The sequence below is a fragment of the Acipenser ruthenus genome, chromosome 18 (genome assembly GCF_902713425.1).
Source record: "Acipenser ruthenus chromosome 18, fAciRut3.2 maternal haplotype, whole genome shotgun sequence".
Taxonomy (NCBI): domain Eukaryota; kingdom Metazoa; phylum Chordata; class Actinopteri; order Acipenseriformes; family Acipenseridae; genus Acipenser; species Acipenser ruthenus.
In genome coordinates, this window is record NC_081206.1 from 15,904,102 (window position 1) to 15,927,833 (window position 23,732).

The window sequence follows — 23,732 nt, forward strand, 5'->3', positions numbered from 1 at the left end:
AAAGTCTGGGAAATAAGAGAGACTTACTGCAGAACTGTAAGGGAGTTAGAGGGATCTACGAGTTTTGGTTACTGTACCTGTTGGTAAATCTGAAGCTCCTGTTTCTTCAAGAGCAGGTTCTCCTTCAGCTCCTCCGCCGTCTCTGAGTCACTTACGCAGTACATGAGGATCTCCAAGCAGGCTCCCAGGGGCCACTTCTCCAAGCAGTGCAGCACCAGCCTGGCCCGGAGATCAGCGTCCTTCACCAGGAACAGGTGCTTCATGCCGTCCACCTCTGCAAAGCACAGCCCATGCGTCAATGCACCAGGATGCACAGTAGGGTGCAAAGGCTTGGGACCAGCTCTGAAATTCAGTGTTATGGCCTTTTCTGCTTTACGTCCTTCAGAATGAAGGTAAAAGCAAGTAGTGATGGGGTCTAGGGGCGTAAGGATCACATCACCATGCAGGTCGGGATATGATATGCATCACGGTGCATGTGATGGTCCTGATTGGGTACTTCTAGGAGGCATAATAAGATGTTCAATTAATGATGGACCATTTTGTACAAAGATTAAAATGAAATGACTTCAAGAGTATGTATCCATGCCAATAACAAAACACACGTATTCTTCTGTTAAGATGCGATCTGCCACAATGAATTGTTACACCCCTAATGGTGACACTGTAAAGTTCGAACCTTTCAGAACCTTTAATATTTCACCCAGCAGGATATCAGCGAAAATGGAGCAAACTGACCCTGCAGAGAACAAGGAGAGCCGTGGACGGGAGCAGACACTGTAGCATTGATGTTCGCTGCCTGCCTCTAATTATTATGATGAATTGGGCTCTCAAAAAGACAGAGAGCGGTGGCTAAAACACACGGTTTTGAAAAGCACATAAAACAAAAGGATACAGAGTTCTTTAGCTGTATCCTTTCAGTCCACTCATCCTTCCATAGCAGTTTCACCCATTCCTAGTTTTACTATGAGCTTAATAATAATCCCCATGTATAGGTAACAAGGAATGGATCAAACTGTTGTGCAATGGGAGTCTTATTTCCATCCCTGTAGTCTTGGTCTAGGTAAAACTGTTCTCTAATTTTTATAACGAGAAAAAGCCAGGTCCTAAACATTGCTGTATGTGAGAGAAGAAAAGCCATCCACTGATGATTTACACACCGAGAATGCTGCCTCTCCCTGACAGACAGAGCTACAGCAATTACTCAGATGAATCAAATAAACAGTTTCTTTAGAAGATTGTTAAAGAAACAATCATTGATAAAAAAAAAAAGATTGTTTCTTTAATGTAAAAGCAAGTAGTGATGGTGAAACCAAAAGAAGCAACGACTTTAATGTCAGACACACTGCAATGGTATTTAACATTTCACCAAGTGCTGTCAGAAGGATATCAATGAAAATGGATGTTCTTAGATAGCAATATCCCAGCACGGCTTTCACTCACTGTGTGTTTAGCACAGCTGATGGTGAGAAAATAATAAGAAAAAAAAAACACACACCTTCCACAGCAGCGCAGCTCAGCAGGATGTCCTGCATGTGAGACAGGCCATGGCCCTCCTGCCCGTACTGCCGCAGGATGCCCAGGGCTCTGCTTAGTGCTCCGGTAACCAGCGCTTGCTGGAAGGCCCCAGCGGCGATCCCCAGTGTGGAGCTGCAGTGCACCCCAGAGAGAACAAGGCCGGAGCAGGGCTGACCGCACAGAGCCCCCACCAGCCCGGCCGGCTCCTCAGGACTCCCTTCCAGAGGCTCCGACATGGCGCGGAGGAAACGCTCCAGCACGGGGAACTCCTGCAGAAGATGATCGCACTCCTTGGTGATCTGCTCCAGGTCTAGGGGGGTCTCCCTCTTGCCCCTGAAGTCCCTCCAGGAGGACAGGCCTGTCTTGGCTGTCTTCACTCCCTTGGACGCGGTCAGGCAGGCCAAGGTGGCTAGCAGGCTGGAGCGAGACTTCAGGAAGCCCAGAGCGGAGGGAGTGAGGATGAACTGGGTGGAGCCTCCCGGCGATACCGGAGGAGATACGGCAGCAGTGACGTCTTCTCTGCTCTCGGTGGATGTGGGGAATGCTGTTTCCAGATTCGGCAGGTACTGCTCGGCGTACTGCTGCACGAACCCGCCAACGCTGTCCAGCAGAGATGGGTTCTGCCCCTGTTTCCTCGTGTCCCACAAAGGCAGGCTCTCGCAGGAGCAGCTCACTATCACCTGCTGGATGCTGAGGTTCAGTTCTTCTTTGTGCAACAGGGAAGATATCCTGGGAGGTACAGGAGAACAGGACTTAGGGGTAATTCTCAGCTATTGGGATACAAAAGGGTGATCTGTCCAAAGCAACACGCAAACAGAGGAAAAATGACTTTTAGTTAAGAATTTTGCATTCAGATATCGGTGAACAGTAGGAAAATAAAAGCACATGTTCTAGATCGAATAAATGTTTAAAATTCTTTCACTTTTTAACATTCTTTCTATGGATATGTCACATCACAACACTTAAACTTTCTTTAAAAAATTTTTTATGATTCCTATAATTTCTCTTATATCTCTTAAGACAACATTTGTATGTTACATAGCCATTCTTCTATAGTGACCCATACACTAAAACACTGAAGATCTGAAACCTAGCAGGCACGAAGCACAACATTAGTTCCAACGAGATTTAGATCATCTCCAGAATCATTTAAACTTTTTTTTTTTTTTTTAATTTCATACCATCTCCAGTTCCTATTTTGAGTAATTTCATTTCTTAGCTGTTTAATCTTATTTTATGTGTGTTCTCTTTCATTCTCTATTATTTCAGATCATTATTTACCAGGGTTAGATCTCTTTTTAAACACAGTGGCTGCTTCTGAAGACATCTAAAAGTGATGTGAAAACGATGCCCCCCCTGCAGCTGTGATTTTGGGTGCTCGAGGACAGGCACCTACCTGTCTGGAGAGACCTGCCTCTCGAAGAGCAGGTGTGAGAGCAGCTGTGTCGGGGTCTGCTGCAGCACCAGGAGGGAATTCCCCAGCTTCACTTCAGAGACCGGGTCTGGAAACACAGGGCAGGGAGACAGGCAGAGAGGCAGGCAGGGAGACAGGCAGCGAGACAGGCAGGGGATGTAGGCAGGGAGACAGGCAGGGGATATAGGCAGGCAGGGGGAAGGGCCAGGGAGGGGAGACAGAGAGAGAGACAGGTGAGCTACACTGGTACCTACTGCACCACAGAAACAACTGGAATTGAATTTCTATAGTTATGATTTTATATAAGGCTGTAAATAAATCTATGTTTAACAGATTAATGACTAGTTTCACAGACCCTGATTAGATTATTACTTCAACAATCATTTGCACATACTGTATTAAAGTACAAAGGTGTAAAATGTATACTATATCATGGCAGTTTTTTAAACTAATACAGGACATTTTGGGGTTAAGCAAAATACTATGCTGTTTAGGATTTGTGTTTCTTATTGTAGCCTTCTATTCACATAGCATAGTTTTAAAAGAAACTTTTCATTTTAAAACATGACATCTGGAAGCAAGGCCTCCAAAAAGAGATTTTGTTAAAATAGTGCCGTACCAGACACTTTAAAATACATGTCTGTTAAAACATAGGTTTGTTTCAAAACGTCCAACTTGAGGCCTATATGCACCTGGATGTGCATGGCATGGAAAACGCATGGAATTATTTAGTTAGCACTTGAATGAAAGCTGCTAGTATCGTTGTCTGGTCTGGAAGCTGCTAGTATGGCTCTGTCTGGTCTAGCCTGTGACTCCTGCTACCTAACTCAGGGTTCAGGCTCCTCACGAGCACGGCAGCCAGCGTGTTGATGTAGTCGAAGCCGCTGCGGATGTAGTCTGGCCTGGCCTGGCCGCTGCTGCCCTGTGTCTGGATGTGCTGATCCATCGTCCTGAGCAGCGCCTTCATCTGACTGCGCACGGGGTGCACCTCCCGCTCCTGGGACTTCAGAGACGCCTGCTCCACCAGGGAGGCAAACAGACTGCCTCCTCTCAGCTCTACAACAAGACCCAGCGCTCAGCATTACAGCAGCTCTCATCAACGTACACGGCAGGTATGAGTGAGTAAATACTACAGGAATGCACACGTCTAGAACCGGGTACCTACACCGGGATCAGGTCACTTCAAAGGTCAAAAGTCGTCAACCTTCAGGAGTTACACAGCAATGGTTTGTGTGCGAGTGAGTGAATGACAGTGAGTGAGGTAGCTGACCTGTGGAGTCCATGGCTCTAGCGACTGTGTACAGGGTGTGAGGGTCTGTGTGTGTGTGTGTGAATGAGTGAGTGAGTGAGTACAGTATCCAACATGTAGAGTCGATGGCTATGGCGAGTGTGTGTGTGTGTGTGTGTGTGTGTGTGTGAGCGAGCTGACCTGTGGAGTCAATGGCTGCATGCAGGGTGTAAGTGCAGTCCTGACCTGTGCAGTCGATGGCTGTGGAGAGTGTGTGCAGGGTGTGTGCAGGGTGTGTGCAGGGTGTGTGCAGGGTGCGAGTGCAGTCCTGACCTGTGCAGTCGATGGCTGTGGAGAGTGTGTGCAGGGTGTGTGCAGGGTGCGAGTGCAGTCCTGACCTGTGCAGTCGATGGCTGTGGAGAGTGTGTGCAGGGTGTGTGCAGGGTGCGAGTGCAGTCCTGACCTGTGCAGTCGATGGCTGTGGAGAGTGTGTGCAGGGTGTGCTCCAGCCTGTGCGAGATGCTCAGCTGTGTTGCCATGCTCTCCTCAGTCAGGGCAGGGTAACAGGTCAGCAGGACCTCCAGCACACTGCAGCTGAAATGGCTCTGCAGCTTCTCCTCATTCACCTCTGCAACAGCAAACACACAGACTATCACATTTACACTGTCATTTTGCAGTTTTCCCATGCTTTTACCATTGTTATACTATGCATTTACTATAGTTTAGTGTGGTTTTGCAATATGCTTTACCATACCTCTCTAAGCTTTACAATGCTTTCATATTCCTTACCATGCTTTCACTGTGCTTTATTACACTTTACTATGGTAAACTTGTATAAGAGTCGAGGCACGCTGCTGCTGTATAAACCTGACCCTGTCACATTAACACAGGGCAGGAAAAAACTAAAACATAGTACTGCAAGAAACAGAAATGTTCAAAGTGTGACCGCAGCAGCTACTTCCTCGATGAGTGTAGTAAAGTGCTGTGCTAATATCGGATGACTGAAACTGAAAAAACACCACTCTTAAAACTAGAAATACTAAATTGTTTCAAGAAAATGACATTTTTGGAACCAGGTAAGAAATCATGAGTGTTTGTTTTCACAGCAACAGCCCTGTATATGAATGTAAGTGATGTAAGCAGTGTCTCACCAGGCCTGGCCCCACCCCGCCCCCCGGGGGTGTGGTTCAGGATCTTGCTGATCTGCTGCAGGACTGCTGGAAACCCTCGGATCCCCTCGGGAGGTTGCACTGCGGAATCCACTTTCTGCCCTGCAGGGGTATGAAACACAGAACAGCACGTCAGCCATTCAACGGGTTTCTTTGGTACCAGTGACTGACGGCAAACAATACAAACACTGAACTCATTCCTGCTTGATCCCTGATAAAATAGGAAAAGAAAATGCATTTTTAAAACAAGAGTGGCTTCCGAATCGTCAGGTAACCAATAATTTTTCAGGGCACCTACAAAATTTGAAGAGGTTATGAACACATTTCCTCTGAATCCCATACAATGGAAGCCCCTGATGACGCGGAAGTTTAAAGCATCCGTGTGACCCCCAATAGAGCTCTCAGAATCACGTCTAACCTGCAAGTGCAGCAGAGTGTGTCAATTAACCTGTTCCCCTGCAACACTCCACGCCTAGTGAAACACTATATAGAACAAATGTGGTATTTCTTACATCCACTAGGGGCAGAGTGATGGGAGGGGGGCAGGTTAATGGTTACACTCTTGTGTACCAGTTGTACTTGCAAGTCAGAAGGATGTGATGACAAACAGAAAATGATACAAATTGAATTTTCACATCATGAAGAATTAGTTAAGTCATACGTTCACTGTACCTTTGGCCTCCAGGGTGCTGTGCAGCCTCCTCTCTGCCGTCTCCAGCAGCTGCTTGCAGGTCTTCCAGAGCTGGCACTGGGTGCAGGCCAGGTCGAAGGCGGCCATGCCCGCGGGGCTCAGGTCCTCCAGCACCCCCCCCAGGGCCCCCGGCAGCTCCCTCTGCACACTGCTCACCCAGAACTCCTCCTGCAGGGAGGGCACAGGCCGGCCCAGGCAGCTCAGCAGCTTGTCAGCCACATCCGAGATGGAGTAGAACACCATGCCTGCAAGCACAGCCGCCAGGTAAACTATCCGAGCTCAGAACATTCCAAACGGACACTGTGGTCCTGGAGAGAGTCCAGTGAAGAGCAACCGGACTAATCCCAGGGCCATGAGCTACTAAGAAACGGAATCCACTTAGAAAGCAAGGAATTAGCTGGGACTTTACTGAAGGAATTATAATATAGTATAGGGTAGGGTAGGATAAGCCGTGCTGGTCTGCATAAAAAGTTATTTCTTTTTATAGCGAAACCTTTTAATTGGATCAGTTTAATACTTGAAGTCTGGGGAATATCTCAGTTTTATCTGATCAATACTCTTATTTTCACCAGCTTCTTTAACTCAAATAGCAATAGTTTGATTCAGAACTGGAGAAGGCCTAGGATCTGGACCTTTAATTTAATCAAAGTCATCTGTTATTGCACGCTAACACTGAAATGACTAGAGGAGGGTGTCAGTGCTGTGCGTCACAGTACTGGTGCACCGTTCCTATAGCGCTGCTCCTACAGTGCTGCTGCTTGCTGTCTTACCTGCTGCTGCAGCGCTCCCGATGGCCTGCAGGGTGGACAGGCCGCTGCTGCCCTTCCTCCCGCTGCTGTCCGCGCTCTGGTTCTCAATCTTCTGCTCCACGCGGGCCAGCTCCTCCACAACCTGCTGGTAGCGCTCCATGAACACCAGCTCCCCATAGCAAGGGGAGGACTCCAGACTGAACATCAGCACCACCTGGGACAGCAGACAGGCACAAGGCATGGCAGGGTGTACCAGACACCCATTTCAAGCAAGGAGTCAGCTAAGGTTGTCAAGTTTTGTATGTATATACACTTATATACATACAGCTAGATATGTTGGCCATTCATTAAACTGGGGAGGTAATAGCCACTATACTCATTCAGTATTCATGTGATCTATTGTTACTTTAAAAGAAGAGATTATTTTAGTACATTCTGAGTTGCTAACTAAATGTGTAACACTGCTTTATTTAAACAGTAAGTAGTGGGGTTCTGAAAAATATAGCGTTACCCCACGTGTTGCTACGACTGTTTAAATAACGTATGTGTGATTTTTCTTTTCATTGTTAACATCCTGACAACTTTTTAAACGTATAAACTTTAAAGTCTGTTTCAAAGCTCTTTTCAAAATGTCCGCTTTAGTGCACTGGAGTTTGAGATCTGTCCTCTAAATCACTGCTGGAAGAGCGATTAAAAAAATAAATAAATAAATAACAAATTGCAACAGAGAAAGAATGAATCTTGGTTATAAATCTCCCTCCCGACCTGTGAGGGCGCTGTGTAAAGGGAACAGTGTGCCCTGGACTGGATGGTCTGACAATTCATTCCAGGGAAAGCTGAAAGTTGGCCATCTAGAAAGGGGGCAGAGCCACAGTACACCAAGTCATCGCCCCAGACGGGAAGCAATGTGGAAATCGCGGCTTGGAGGAAAAGCGGTTGCACTCGCTAACCAAGGGGGCGTGGCTGAAGGTACAAAAGGGGATGTGGCCGAGCGAACTGCTCCTTAGTTATGGTTACGAGAGAACCGCTGAAGGACTGTAATACAACCGTGAGTGTTTAGTGTTTGTTTGTTTCATACTAATTGTAAATGTGTGTTCTTGATAGACGGCTAACACAAACCGGGAGCTGTCGCTAAGGGCCAGCACTAACCCGGACAGCACTGCACTATTGTACACGAATAAATTGTATTTCACCACTTGCACCAAAGCACTCACTCTGGACTTGTGATCGTGTTTGTGTTGTGTGTGTGTTTATACTGTGTTTATTATTTCGGGACTGTAACCCGTGGTTTAAACTGTGCAATACACATTGCTGTGTATTGCCTGGGATTATTATTTGCGGTCGCCACAACCTGGATTACAAACCAAACCAATAAATAATTGTTTGGACCGTGAACTTTGTTGTCTGTCATCTGTTTACGATTTGCATCACTTCTACACCTGCTTACTGCAAACCACTTTGCCACATAAGTGCTGTGGCTTTTCTGTTCCGTACCACATCATGGATCGTTATTGTTGTGTTACCTGTTTGACAATGTGGGCAATAATCCTTACACTATCGGTGCATTAGAGCGGACATTTTGAAAAGAGCTTTGAAACAGACTTTAAAGTTTATACATGTAAGAAGTTGTCAGGATGTTAACAATGAAAAGAAAAATCACAGGTAGGTGATCTAAACAGTTGTAGCAGCACGTGGGGATATGGAACGCTATAGTTCACCTGCCAACACATGCAGTTGTAAATTAGATTTCTGATTTCCCGCCTGGATTTTTATATTATCCCTGCACAGGGAGTGTTATCTCTTAGATTATATAAACGAATTGATGTTTGTTTCTTTATAAACGCCTCAACAAAGATTTTAACAGAAAGATAGTACAGCAGCAACACAAACATTTTGTTTTTGTGTCAGTCAAAATGTAAAAAAATCTGAGATTCAAGTGCTGACTTAATAATTGCTTCTCTAAGTGTAGTGTACGAGGATATAAACATTCCATATTAAAAGTTGTTCATTTAAGAAATTGATATGTTTATGTTTGAGTTAGCAAAAGAACAAATGCACCTTTATTTTATTTAACTTTTTAAAAATGTTCATTTGGATACTTCAATAAATCGAGACATTTTTGCTTTACTTTACTCTCTTCTGCTGTAGTCTGCATGGTAACAGGAGTCATATAATTTAGTTTTCCAATTTAGACTGGTTCCTTTTCATATAATACTGAAATAAAAAGCAACGGTGTAATGAGACATGATCTAATGCAACAAGGTGATCTACTAACTCCAGTGGTAATCTGTACCTGACGTGCTTCCATGAAGTTTCCTCTCAAGATGCAGGATATGAGCAGAGATTCAGGGGGAGACAGCATCATGGGGATGAGCAGGTTCCTCTCCACAGAGAGGGGCCTGAGCTCCAGATCACACTGCCCAGGGAACGCACTGGCACTCCCGTCTGAAAGAAGCGTCACGCAGGGTAAGAGAAGCATCAGACTGCCCTGAGAAACACCAGCGGCCACTGCGCCCAGCACCAGCAAAGAGGACCTCCGGCATCAAGAACATTGCCCAAGTTACATGCGCTATCTAATCCGTTCAATCTACCTATCTGACGATGTATCAAGGGCAGTATGTTGTAACAAGTGTGATAGTTACTGCACACACACACACACACACACACACACACATACCTGATGTACTGGCACTGAGATCTGCATTCAGGCTGTCCACAGATAGCTGCAGTGCTCCATCTATGGAACAGAACATCAACACTCAGAACATTTAGAGACAATGCTCACCTTGCTGTGCATCCTCGATGTGAAAAACCATCAGCTTGGTACACTGAAGTGAGCACTAAAATTCAAGTGTTGGCTTTCAAATAGGCTTTTTTTCTTTTTCTTTTTTACTTTAACAGTTTTCTAAAATACACATCCACCGCCACAGCTGTTAATATAAATCAGAGACTCTGTATCATGAAAAAGTACGACTTACGTACATGTGACAAACAGAGGGATTGATGAAAGGGAAGAATGTCCTTACCAAGTTTCAACAGATCTGGATACGTGGACAGAAAGAGCACAACATGGGGGATAATACTGATTTATAAATGATGTGTTAATGCTAAAATAAACTTTGATAACCGTTTTGACTACATTCTACCATCAATCCCTATGGATGCATTCATAGGCTCCTACATTGACCTGTCCCCAAGGCCTGGGTTATAGACTCCCCCTGCCTGCTCGGACCTCACTGCTCAATTGCATGGACTGCTTGCCTGCTAGATTCCGAGTGTTGGACAGTTATGGGTTCATGAATAGATTCCTTTATTGACTTGTCCTCCCTGCTGGACCACACAGACTCCTCACCTGCTCTGCTTCTTGCTGCCCGTCTTCTCTTCTTGAAGCTAGAGCGTCTCAGAGTAACAGGGTGCAGTTTCCTTGTGGCAGAAATCTGCCCTTCTGCAAAGGAAGCACAGCGATCATTGCAAAGTAAGAGTTACAGAGCACAATGCAGAGCCAGGTTAGATGTCACAGTGACAGTCAGGTCTGCAGGTAGTTTCATATCCTGTCATGCGTGTTCTGTATGATTCTCTATTGCTGTTTCTGCTTATATCGTGATTTACCATGCTTACTAACTATTCCAATAAAACATACTTCTGAAAAGACTCCTCAAGGCTGATTGTGGGGGAGAAGCACATTAGCGCTGGGTGTGCTCCCAAGCCTGTATGTGAAGCACTGTGCACTGAAGCCTTCACGGAGGTGCTTCTCCCACCTCACTGCAGTACACCAGCCCTGAGGAGTCTTTCCAGAAGCAATTTCTGCTGGAATAGTTAGTAAGCATGGCAAATAATGATGTAAGAAACAATAAAAATAGAACCATACAGCACACATATAATATGGTATGAAACAGGCATGCAACTGAATACTAGAAAGATGTAGATCAGAGATGCACAAAACGATAGCTTGATCGTTTGCATTGAGCTCTCCAGAGCAAGCAGGTGATGACGCCAAAGTGAAACAACTGAAGAAACAGCTTCTTGCTGTTGCTCTCCACAGAGGCTAAGAAAAGTTGACAGCTTTGTGGAGAGCAGCAATCTTCACAAAGTCAAGCAGCTGTTTAGTTCATTGTTTCAATTGGAATGGCAGATTAGCCCAATCCAGCCCATTGCCCCTGACCTGGGTGTCAGCACCTCCTTGCTGTTGAGAGCTCAACCCCAACAATCGAACCGGACCGTGCAGCTCTATTGTAGATGATACAAAGTATCCAAGATCAGTGTCCTTACCTGCAGTCTTGTTGCTGGTAACTACCTGGAACCTCCACTGGGTTTCGGAGATGTACTTTGAAAGCCGCTGTAAGCGCGTGTTGAAGGCGTCAGTGCTGATGGAACAGTTCAGGCACTCAGCTAGTTCCTTCTCTGTGTCCGGCGTGCGCTCACCCTCCCTCAGCACGTCCCTGTCGATCCCGTCCAGGTGCTCTTTCAGCAGCTTCAGGAACGCTTCCAGCGCCGCCTCGTCCGCCATGAACCCGCTCGCCCCGTTAGCAAAGTGCTTCAAGTGCAAGTGGCTGAAGGTCTGGGAGGCAGCGTCTTTCAAGTGGGTGCTTCTCTGTGGTTGGCTGCTCTCTCCCTCGCCCTGCTGCCCTGTCTCTGGGTAATTGCTGTGCTCCAGGCTGCTGTTGAGGCTCCGCACCTCAGAGTTCCTCCCCGCCTCCCCCTCCTCCACACCCTCGTCATCCTCTTCCAGGGCAGACTCCTCTGCTTTCTCCGAGCTGAAGTCGGAGTGGGATGTGAAAAGCAAGGAATAAATGTTCTCCAGCAGCTCCAGACGGAAAGCGACAGGAAGGGCTTGTAAATGCTGATGGCATTTATCCATGTATTTCTTAAAAAGTTTTGGGTACCCTGGATAGAAAAAAAACAAAAACAAACAAAAAAATCATATTCGAAAACCGGTTTACATTTTTAAAGAATATTCTAACATGAAAAACCAAAGTTCATGCCAGCTCTATGTGTAAGTGACACACCCAGTCATAGACATTGAAACCCAAGGACAGAATGACTGGGCAAATCACATTCCCAGAATTCAGCAGTTTAATTGAGGTCTAAACATACTTTCTTTTCTATACATTGTGCTTGTTATATAAACAGAACCTTGCATGGTCGTTCACGGAGTGCTGTGTTGATTGCGCTCAGGAGGATGACCAGAAGCAACCCACTTAACTCTTCAGCCTTCCTATCCAGTGTATTCACAGTACTGGAGGAACGTTCCTGCAGCACCCTCTCTTGGTCTGGTCCTGTGGAATGTAGTTACCTGGACTGGAATACTGCTCTTTGCCAGGCTCCTCTCTGGACTCTGGCTGCTCCTCTGCCAAGCTGCCCAGGCAGTCCTTGCACGCAGAGTGTTTGTGAACATTGACACACAGTGCATAGACGGCATATTTCATGGCGCAGAACCCCTGGAACAGAACCACATTCCTACGCCGAACAAGAGTAGAGGCCTCTGCTAACCCTGCAGGACCTACACATAGAGATGCACAAGACACAAGCATGTAAACCTGTATAAAAAAAAATATAAAACTGTATATAAAACTATGTAAGGAGGTCACTATAATCACAGTAAGGGGGTTACTATAATCACTGTAAGGGGGTTACTATAATCACTGTAAGGGGGTTACTATAATCACTGTAAGGGGGTTACTATAATCACAGTAAGGGGGTTACTATAATCACTGTAAGGGGGTTACTATAATCACTGTAAGGGGGTTACTATAATCACAGTAAGGGGGTTACTATATTCACAGTAAGGGGGTTACTATAATCACAGTAAGGGGGTTACTATAATCACTGTAAGGGGGTTACTATAATCACAGTAAGGGGGTTACTATAATCACAGTAAGGGGGTTACTATAATCACTGTAAGGGGGTTACTATAATCACAGTAAGGGGGTTACTATATTCACAGTAAGGGGGTTACTATATTCACAGTAAGGGGGTTACTATAATCACAGTAAGGGGGTTACTATAATCACTGTAAGGGGGGTACTATAATCACAGTAAGGGGGTTACTATAATCACAGTAAGGGGGTTACTATAATCACAGTAAGGGGGTTACTATATTCACAGTAAGGGGGTTACTATATTCACAGTAAGGGGGTTACTATAATCACAGTAAGGGGGTTACTATAATCACTGTAAGGGGGGTACTATAATCACTGTGAGGGGGTTACTATAATCACAGTAAGGGGGTTACTATAATCACAGTAAGGGGGTTACTATAATCACAGTAAGGGGGTTACTATAATCACTGTAAGGGGGTTACTATAATCACTGTAAGGGGGTTACTATAATCACAGTAAGGGGGTTACTATAATCACTGTAAGGGGGTTACTATAATCACAGTAAGGGGGTTACTATAATCACAGTAAGGGGGTTACTATAATCACAGTAAGGGGGTTACTATATTCACAGTAAGGGGGTTACTATATTCACTGTGAGGGGGTTACTATAATCACTGTGAGGGGGTTACTATAATCACTGTGAGGGGGTTCGTATATTCACAGTAAGGTGATTATTATAATCACTGTAAGGGGGTTACTAAAATCACTGTAAGGGGATTATTATAATCACAGTAAGGGGGTTATTTTTCAAGTGGATTTTCAGTACATTTACCATTATTATCATTCTCAAAAGTATAACTATGTAAGTACACAGCGATAAAATATTTTTTTTAGTAAATTGTACCTAGTATTTATTTATATTAAAGACAAATACGTTATTGTAAATTTGTTCTGAATTTGTTTCCGAAGCTACTAATGAACTAAATTTGTGGTTGACCGCTCCTTCCAGATATTTAAATGCTGTGCTCCCTCTGCTCGACGAGGTCACATGAAGGACCACAGGAACGCAGCTATTGGTTACTGAGAAGCAGAACCAAACAGCGAGGCTTCTGGGAGTTTGAGTTCTTGCAAAACGGCCAGCAGAAACCTGGCTCCTCAGTAACCAGCGGCTGCTTCTCCAGTGTGATTGTGAGGTCTCTCATGTTCCTTCCTGTGACCTCTAGAAGTAGAACAGAGGATCACGGAGGAACTGCAGCACTGAAATATCAAGCAGCAGTGATCAGTAAGTTAATTAATACAAGCTTACCACAATGTGTGCGTCTTTTAGATAGTGAACAAATAATGATGCTAATTTACATTAGGTGACTGCTATGTTAGCAGGTTCTTGTTTTATGTTGATAGGACTGAATGTGGTTCTGAGATAGAGGGGTACACATCAGGCTACTGTGGGGTTACACCCGGTTGAAACTGTTTCTGTGAATCTGCTGACCGTTGCTGTGTGTAGCTGGCAGCCCCTGCAGCAGTTGGATGACTCTCTCCTCGTCCAGCGCAGGCAGGGTGGTGAGTGAGTGCAGGATATACAGAGCCGAGTGGCAGTCCACACTGTGCAGGTGCCTCAGCAGATCTGTACTGGGAATGCTGTTCCTAAAGAACCACAGGAGAAGGCACAGTTAAATGAGTCCCAGTGTAGGGGTGGGGAAAGGGAATGCTTTTCTACTCCCTTTAAGAAGTAAGCTGAATGGAGCTTAATTAAAAAGTCTTTAAAAATGCTGCACAAACGTAGATACAGTGTCATGAGGCGTGTTATGACAATGAAAAAGTACATTTTCACAGATACCAATGGGGAACACAATATTAAAACATCTTAATATATGTATTGGGTACCTGTGTTAGGTAAAGACACAGGGGGCTAAATTCTCAAAGCAGCTTACTCCAAGTTATCATTAGCACATTTCTTTGAGAAAGGAGAACCGCACCCAATAAAGTTACCTAACCAGAAATAAACAACAAAGGCACTTAATTCAGGAATTTGGGTGAAGTATTCATTTACTTCAAATGACAATCTGGAGTTAACAGCTTGGAGAATCAAGCCCATGCTTTTAAAAATGTTTTAACCCTCTAAAGTAAGCAGCCATGTGCATGATGTTTGTGTGATTAAGGCCACGTCACAGGGATGACGCAAAGAAAGCTCATGCCAATTTTAAATCTTTGCTGTAATATATAGTTTAACAGCACACAGTCTATTGGAAGAGGCGTTACCTGTTGTTTTCAGAGCACCATTCAAGTATTTTAACCTGCGTGGAGAGGCCATCCCCAAACTCCTTCAATACAAAATCACAGTGGAGCTCCTAGGGGACATAATGAAAAGAGAGTAGCAATGCTGGTGATGTAAAAACCTTCTCTAAAGTGAAACCTCACTATTACTACCAGTCACTGGAACTACAGAACTAGACTTACTGCTGAATACTTTATACTCCCGGAATTTGCATAAAGCATCTGTGTATCTGTTTATTATCCCACGATACACCGAGTAACCATTAACCTACCCCCGCAACACTGTATCAGCGATATCAACACGAGCAGCAAGAAATACCTCAAATGATCCGTTTTAATTTCTTACATGCTCTGAGGACAGAGTGTTGCAGGGGGACTGGTTAATGGACGCACTCTGGTGTACCAGCTGAACTCAGAGGGAAGGATCTTTAAGAGACATTTGTGGCCACAGGGGTGCTTTAAACTTCAGCTGCTTTAAAGCACTAGGATTTGATGATTTATATATGAATCTAAACAAAACAAGAATACAATCCCTGTGATGTTCCAGATCCGTACCAAGTTCATCTTTAAAGTACATGCTGCTACACAATAATTCCAGTAAATCTTACCTACTATATATTGCTATACTTTAATAGGTATCAGATATTACTGTATGAAAAACACTCACACATTATGGAATTTGATTTTTCAAATGTAATTAAAAAAACACCATCAGGACAAGCCATTTTCTAAAAAAAACAGAAATGTTCAGAATTGTTTTCCCTACAAGTACTCAAACTCCCAGAAGCAACTCCCATCTGCCGAATAAGTTCCTTCAACGGGATGTACAGCATGAGAAAGAGTGCAAGATAATTTCTGCAGTCTTATGGTTTATAAATGCTATGAAAAAAGTAACATAACATGTCATGTAGACAATGTGATGGTAATACATATTAGATAAGATTTACTGGCATTATTTTGTACTTTAAGGCAGAGTCTGTGGCAGTGTCCTTCTTTTCAGTGAGGCTTGTTATTATGGTTTTACAGTTTCTTCCCACTCAGGAGCAGTGGCTGCAGTACCCACCCTGTTCTCATGCAGAGTACGCAGGAAGGTCTTTGCTGATTCCAAACTCTGGCAGTGAGTCCAACCCAGCAATAGCAGCAGCCTGGAAAGAGGCCTAAACTCCTGATTCAGGAGACTGTGTAGACTGGAAACATCTTCCCTTTTCATCAAACTCAGGGCTGTAACCTGAGAGAGAGAGGGAGAGAGAGAGAGCACAGAGAGAAAGCGAGAGCGAGACAGAGAGCAGAGAGAGAGAGAACAGAGAGAGAGCAGAGAGAGAGAGAGCACACAGAGAGAGCGAGAGAGAGTGCAAGAGAGAGATAAAACGAACAAGGTTCAGTTTTATTCCTGTGCAAGGTTGGTAATCAGAACTATATTGCAGGTCATTTGGAGGATGGTTATTTTTGTCAATTTGCCCAAACACATGTTGTGGGTGATTTTTTAATTTTTTTTATTAATGGCCAGTAAAGTACCAGCTTTTAATTGAGACAAGTCTCAAGATTATGATACTCTCAATAAAGTGTCTTCACAATTGAACAAGTGGTACTCTAGATTTATGTAAAAAGCACAACTAACTAAATGGAGATATGAATCCTCTGTGTGTGATAATCATGTTTTTGAAAAATAAAAGTAATTTAAGTTCTTTCTAACATTTTCTTGCGAAATGTTGCTAACACTATGTTTACTGTTTATTTTTCACACTGAAATAAGCATCAGCTTATGGTGATAGATTTAATTATTTTTTTATTTTATGAATTAAACATTGCCGTTGCTTTGGGGAGCTCTGAATTCAAAGTGACGTCACTGATGCAAGCTGGCCGTGAGAAACATGGAAGATAAAAACGCAAGCGTATATAAAGGGTTAACCGATCCAGAGTGCTGGGACTTCACACTGCGGTCTCCCTGTGTCTCCCCACAGCTTCCTCTGTGAAACGTACCAGGACCTGCTCCAGGAAGTGCTTGCCGCTGCTCAGGCAGTCAAAGTAAATTGTTTTCCAGGCTGAGGCTCGATCACAGTGAGAAAATAAAGCCAGAATCACCTTCTCCGCTTCAGACAGCTCTGCAGACACTGAAACGAATACGGATGTGTTAATTCAGCACACAGCAGGAGACACTTACTGCTGATGCATTTAACACCACTGCGTTGGGTTGCTGTTGGATTGCTACACTAAAAGCTACTACCTACCAGTTAGACATTCCCTGCAAAATTCGCTCTCAACTGATCAGACTTATTGTAGATGTTATCCAACAAGCTCTCTAGGTGTTTAACTGATTACCAGCTTGTCAGAAGAACAGTCACCATAAACCCCCAAGATTATGATACAATGATTTGTGCTGAATGAGTGCTTCAATACAATTGCCAAGTGGTTATCTAGATGTTTGCTCTAAAATGCCATACTGTACAGAAAGAAAGCCTCCATACACTGTACCCCAAGACCATGACACATTGGTTTAACTTGTATTAAAGAAGGTCCTTGGAAGGTTTTGTCACAGTTGGATAATTGGATAGATCTGCAAACCTCTAAAGTGTGACACTCAGGTACACCAGCATCCACTCGATCTCCTGTCAAAGCAGCCTATCAGGGGCAAGGTGGACAAGGTAGGGAGCTACTACAGTACTAGCCTTGAGACAAGGGCTCAAATCCAAATAAAACTGAAATGTTACGTAAGGATATGTCTTTCCAGGTAGCATTTGAAATATTTAAGGGGAAATGAAATCAAATAATTCCTCCTTAAAGCTCAACATACTTGTGCTACAGAATGTTTCTTCACAATTAGACAGTCAGGTCTCTAGACACTTAAACCCTAAAGTGAGACTATATCCCTCTCTGGAGATTATTTCATATTGTTATTTACAGGACTAGTTTATTCACTGGCAGGGAGGCAAGAGTTAAAACAATGTAAAACACATTGAAATGTCAGGCTGATGATGTAACAAAATGTGATTCCAGTCTGTGATTTGATTGTTTCAGGCGGAAATGGAATTAAATCAACTTCCCTTTTCTTTTTTAGATGCCTCTGAGCCACTCATTGAAGCGCAGCATTAAAACATCACAGAACCCCCTGCAGCATTTACAATAAAAGCAATAGTTTCTCTTTGCTGTATCCTGTGTTGTCTGTATCGCAGCACTATATTTGTAAACATAAAATCACAATTGTTTTGATATTTTTATTCAGACTTAGGGGTCAAGAATCAACTGGTGAATACATTTCTGAACTTAAACTGTTTTTTCAGAAAGATCTCTTTACTTCTAAACAGTGCATCCAGATCATGCTCCTCCATGCAACAGTACCGGTGCACAGATTGAAATAAGTGCTGCATTGTGGGAACAGGAAACCAGCATTGATGCAGAAGGGATCCTAATCTGGATACACTACAATGCTCATGACAGAAATTCTCCTGGCTGAACACTGCTGAGTACAAGTTGAGAAATGCATTCCCCAGGTGATTTCCACCCCTATGATGTGTGAACACAAAATACCGACTCAGGATTAGGTTAACAACTGTACAACAACTGGGCACTGCTTTTCTATGGAGGCCAGCCATCCTGTTATTACTCAATAACGGAACAGCAAATAAAGAACGGCTCAGTTGACATTAATTAATGACAACTGTTCTCTCTTTCAGTGGCCAACAATGACTTAAGACACAAGCAGCTAAATAAATACCTAACTTTAAAAAGCTGTACCATAATACCGATAAATTCCATGAATATCCTATGCATGTAAAAGTCTTCAATCTAAACATCAAGAGTTACCTTGCTCGTGTGGTTTGTGTTCCAACAGCTTTTCCTTCGTCCTTTCCGTAGCGACACTGCTGTACAGGCTGACCAGAGCGTGATCGTGTGGCCGCAGCAGGCAGCTCATCACCCTCTCCTCTCTGAGAGGGGCCGCCTCCCCCCAGCTGGACTCGAAGAGCGCCTCACACAGCTGCCTCAGCTCTCCGGCCGGCTGCTCGGGGTTACAGTGCAGGACCGACAGCCCCGAGTACACCTGCTCCACAGCGTGGCCCCCAGCGCTGCTCCGCAGCCCACACACCACCTCCTGCAGGAAGTCAATGAACAGCTTGTGCAGAGAGTCGCTATCGCAGTCGTGTGCCAGCAGGTACCCCATCAGTGCCTGAGCCAGTCCGGGCTTCTCTGACAACACGTCCCACAAACACGACACTGCTTCCGCACTGAGCTGCGCGCTCCGCGGTTCCCTTTTCTTTTCTTTAGTAATGTTTGGGCTGTGGCTGTGTAAGAAGGTCTGATAGAACTCCTGGAAGAAAGATGTATAATGTTAGGGAGGGAATTCGAGAATAATAAATAAGGCCTTATTTTGACGACACATTTTTTCAGAGTTATTGTGCTCAACAGTATCTTGCTATTCATCTCTAAACATTTGCCTTTGATTTTGCACTTACCCTAAGATATCAAAGTGAAACATCATCGTAATTCTTTAATGTGCCAACATTGCAGACTGTTAACGTAGAAGAAGATATTACATGAATGGACATTAATTAATGGAAGAAATACCTTGAGCACATTTTCTGAAGCTTCAGTCTGCAGCTCCTCCAGAAGTAACATGAACTCCAGCTCACTCTTGACAAATACTGGGATCTACAGTCAGTGGAAATAAATAAGAGTCTTTAAAACAAAATCCCAACGGTTCAAGGCAATTTGTTTAACAAACTACAAGAAAACCTCATGACTACAAGATACGGGGCCCTGTTTGAATGATCTAAGCTTGTAGTTATTGTCACATTTCAGGGTGAAGGTACTACCGGTAATCTCCCTGGTAAAACAGACCCCAGTGTATGTGCATTGCCACTCCCCTCAATGTTATTTTACTATGAGCTGGAAATACTGGGCCTCATTTTCAAAAAAACTCACTTCATTTAGGGGCTTGGAAATGCCTTAAAGGGCAACTTGGTATGGGTATGAAATATCACAGCTATCTGATCTGTATGCTGGCTGTTGTTCAGATTTAATCTGTGTACCATTTGCTGCTTCATTCATTTTAACTGCACCCGTGGCATCTGTAGAGCTCTCAAACATGTCTTCTCTCCAAGTACATCTGGTACAGCTGAGTGTAACCATTAACCTGTCCCCCCTGCAACACTCTGCCCCAGTAGATGAGGGCTACGATGCAATGTACAGTAGAGTGATGGAGGTTTTGTAAGTTATATTAATAAAAGGTGTGTATACCTGCTCTTGAAACCACTTCTCTAATACCTGAAGCCACAGCCAAGCAAGGCGATGAGGGCTACCAATTGTGTCCCATCTGTAAAGCAGATACTCACTTTCATTAATCAAACATATATAACAGCTAAACAATTAATCGATTATTGATCGCCTTGGCCTTTATTATGAGAACCTCAAACATTTATCCAAGATGCCCCATTTGTAGCTTCACGTCTCATGTGTATTCAGTTACTGGTACATGGATGTTTCAGTTGCACGTTTCAGCTTCTTGCTTTTGAATAATAAAGTCTCCTCAATGCACATATAACAAATTATTATTATTATTATTATTAATAATAATAATAATAATAATAATAATAATAATATGCACATGCATGCTTTCAGTTGTATTTGAAGAGTCATATAGATATTTCTTTCTGCTTCTTGCTTTTGAATAATACATTATTCTCAATGCCTTGATTATTGTCAGTTATTACCTGTCTGATATTCCATGCTGACTGTCCTTATAAAACATTACCACAGTAAATGCACACAGTTCTTTTGCTTTACTTCTCTGGGCTTTACAAAGCCTGCCTATGCTTTATCGTGCTTTCAGATGCTTTATTACACTTTGATATGCCTATACTGTACTGTGGGACACTTTTTTAAGGGTTCAGCTCTAAGAAGAGCTGCCAAGTGTTTCTCGTGCAATCCCCAAGATGTTTAGTGAAGCACACCCACCTCAGCTGGTACGGGCAGGCTACGATAGCCTGCAGGATCTCCTGCACCCGCCCTGCGCCCCCGCCCTGCCACTCCCGGAGCTGGGGCACGCAGGCCTGGGCAAGAGCCCACTCCCCCCGCAGCAAGCACTGCGTGAAGAACACAAACAGCTTCTCCAGCGAGCTCGCCTCCTCTCTGCCAAACGGGTGCATCTCTGTGGAGGGCTCAAGAACGATGCAGGACTCACCACGGCTTTAAAATACCCAGGGTCTCCTTCACGTGCATGTCCTGTAAAGAACAGTGGGGGGGGGGGGGACTGAATAAGCGTGCAAACCTAGCATACAGTATACAAATATTGTTGAGTGGGGTTAAGGGTTGTTTCTACACTGACACAGGGAGAAATACAATCTTAAGCCATGCATGTTCAATTTTATATTCAATTATTATCGCTGGGTGTCATTCTACTAAATTCTTCCACCAGTTTACTGCTCTGTGCTGTCTACTTCATCACACACCAGACATGGTTGTCTGTACAGTTCGTTTACATTGTCTAAAAGACACATTTTAGCAGCAGGCACATGATCAATTAAACGACATGCGCCATCCACTACCAGCAGATGTTGCTATGCATATCAGCTGAAAAACACGCTGTAGCCGAGGGATGGCAAAAAATGATTTCCCTTTTCCCCCGAATTTTTTTTTTTTATGTTTTACATGAAGCACTAAAATCTAATATCTCGTTATGTGCTTAAAAACAAAAACTTTTATAAGCATTTAAAATATTTCAGACTGTAAATACGCTACTCCAAGCAGGCTACTAGTAGTAGTAGGCTACTAATATATTTAAATTAACTACTGTAGTTTACTGTGACGAAACCAAAGGTGTAAATAATGTGAATGCAAGTTTAAAACGCCTTTAAACGCTGGGAGACGTTCGATACAAAAATGTGCTAGATAATGCACAAGAAAAAAAAAGGACAGTCTTTGGTCAGTGTTACTTACAGATTTCTCCAGTAAAAAGTAATATTGACCAGTCAAAATATAAAATATAAAACACATACAAAAAACATATGCACAACCTATTATCTTTACGGCACTTACTATAGCCTACGGTGGACAATATCCGCATATGTTGCAATTTGCGTCCAGTATTTTTTCTTTTAAGCACCCGTGATTCTTGTTTGACATTAACTCTGCGCCTGACCGCTCTTCCCTGTTCATTCACACAGGCAGCCGTGATGGAGACACAATCACGTGGTTAGATCAGCTGTTTACGGAAATCGGTCAAAGGTCACGTGCGTGAAGTTCCCTTCAGAAAAGCGCTTGAAACAGAACTTCATTTTAAACAGTATGTTACACAGACAATAAAGACTATTTGGGTATAAGTAGTGGTAGAAGGCGCTGTTACGTTGTTTTCTGATTTGTAATTTTGTTGTCTTAAAAACATAACTATTATGCATAACATTATGCAGCACACATCTTTGTTAAATAGGTCTTCACGTCCTGAACCGATTGTGTTTTTATGAGAACGGCTTTATTTTGAGATATTTATATAGGGTTTTTGCTATATTTAGTGACTGGAAAGACTCGTACCAACCAGTTCATATTTTTAAAGCTTTTCCATTTTTTTCCAGTGTTGAATTATCAACTCCATGTCAAAATGTAAAACAAACAACTTACGTTTGCATGAAACTGGACTTTGAGAGTATGTAACTTCAGCCCTTGTAAAAGTGCCCCATAGTACTGTAAAAGCATAGCAAAGTGTGATAAAGCATGTAGCACAGAGAGGTCTGGGAAAGCATATTGAAAATCATGGGAAACCATGGGATACTGTGGTAAATGCAGAGTATAACAATGGAGAAAGCATGGAAAAACTGCAAGTAACTCTCATTCAAATGTACCATGATCAACTTGCATCACTAGATGGCGCTGGCGTTTACTTCTCTATAGCTGCTTTGACACATGCATGTGTCTACCTGACAGACGACTACACTCAAGAGCATCCCCTTAGCACAAGCTGTTTCCATTACACTTTATTATGCGATAAACGCATGCGTATAAAAAAAGCTCGATAACGGATGGAAACAGGAGAAATTCGTTTAATTCATGGAAGCGAACAACAACAAAAAAATAGGTTCGATAGGGGTCGATAAAAATGTATCCTGTGCGACAAATGATGCGCACAATCACAAATGATGCGCACAATCACAAATGATGCGCACAATCACAAATGATGCGCACAATCACACATGATGCGCACAATCACAAATGCAATGGAAACACTTTCCGAGTGAATTTTATGAGCTAGCGCATAGTTTTTTCAGTCATATGGTGGTATTTACATGGTCAACGTAGCACATCTCTATCGGGACTGGGCACTAAATTAAAACTTAATGACACATATCATCTGTCAATCAAATCTACAGCTATGGCCACAAGTTTTGCATATGTTTAGGATTGGGACATAATTTTTATATATATATATATATATATATATATATATATATATATATATATATATATATATATATATATATATATATATATATGCACATAATTTTGATATTTTATTTAACACCACTTAATCAAATAAACTACAACATTATATCACAAAAGCCATAATAGCAGTACAGTATTTTGAAATGTCACATTTGTCAGTTTTTCGTTAAGTAGCCTATATGAAAAAACTACAAAGCAGCATGTCACTCAATATGTTAACATAACATTATATTCAACAGGTTATATTGAACTTTATGATGCAACATTGGTTAATTCTGTAGGTTGCTGGAAAACGTTTGGGCACAGATGTAATTGCGATAATTCATCTTAAATCACACATATCATATGCAGGGGTCAGCACAGTCATGTTACACGATGGACACCTTACAAAATACTGTCCTCACTAGGACATGATCATACATTTTGTCCGTTAGTATTACGTACAT

The 23,732-nt window shown here is 43.2% G+C and overlaps 1 protein-coding gene across 3 annotated transcripts in view; it reads right to left on the bottom strand.

Moving 5' to 3' along the window:
- The window catches only part of LOC117419558 (zinc finger FYVE domain-containing protein 26-like), a 49,796-nt gene extending 27,713 nt beyond the window's left edge, over nucleotides 1-22,083 (bottom strand). For all 3 annotated transcript variants that reach the window (XR_009307686.1, XR_009307685.1, XM_034032429.3), the window contains exons 1-22: nucleotides 21,889-22,083; nucleotides 20,809-21,075; nucleotides 20,092-20,167; nucleotides 19,420-19,503; nucleotides 18,661-19,162; nucleotides 16,840-16,970; nucleotides 15,923-16,087; nucleotides 14,845-14,933; nucleotides 14,075-14,229; nucleotides 12,060-12,266; nucleotides 11,036-11,650; nucleotides 10,119-10,211; nucleotides 9,444-9,503; nucleotides 9,060-9,211; nucleotides 6,788-6,980; nucleotides 5,999-6,262; nucleotides 5,309-5,428; nucleotides 4,621-4,785; nucleotides 3,752-3,985; nucleotides 2,912-3,017; nucleotides 1,496-2,244; nucleotides 78-274 (exon numbers count right to left, since the gene is read on the bottom strand). Coding sequence is in view for 1 of the 3 variants with exons in the window: in XM_034032429.3 (XP_033888320.3) it covers nucleotides 78-274; nucleotides 1,496-2,244; nucleotides 2,912-3,017; nucleotides 3,752-3,985; nucleotides 4,621-4,785; nucleotides 5,309-5,428; nucleotides 5,999-6,262; nucleotides 6,788-6,980; nucleotides 9,060-9,211; nucleotides 9,444-9,503; nucleotides 10,119-10,211; nucleotides 11,036-11,650; nucleotides 12,060-12,266; nucleotides 14,075-14,229; nucleotides 14,845-14,933; nucleotides 15,923-16,087; nucleotides 16,840-16,970; nucleotides 18,661-19,162; nucleotides 19,420-19,503; nucleotides 20,092-20,167; nucleotides 20,809-20,999 (4,548 nt within the window). In the remaining 2 variants the exon portion in view is untranslated. The remainder of the gene's footprint in view (nucleotides 1-77; nucleotides 275-1,495; nucleotides 2,245-2,911; nucleotides 3,018-3,751; nucleotides 3,986-4,620; nucleotides 4,786-5,308; nucleotides 5,429-5,998; nucleotides 6,263-6,787; nucleotides 6,981-9,059; nucleotides 9,212-9,443; nucleotides 9,504-10,118; nucleotides 10,212-11,035; nucleotides 11,651-12,059; nucleotides 12,267-14,074; nucleotides 14,230-14,844; nucleotides 14,934-15,922; nucleotides 16,088-16,839; nucleotides 16,971-18,660; nucleotides 19,163-19,419; nucleotides 19,504-20,091; nucleotides 20,168-20,808; nucleotides 21,076-21,888) is intronic.
- Nucleotides 22,084-23,732: the final 1,649 nt, after the last annotated feature.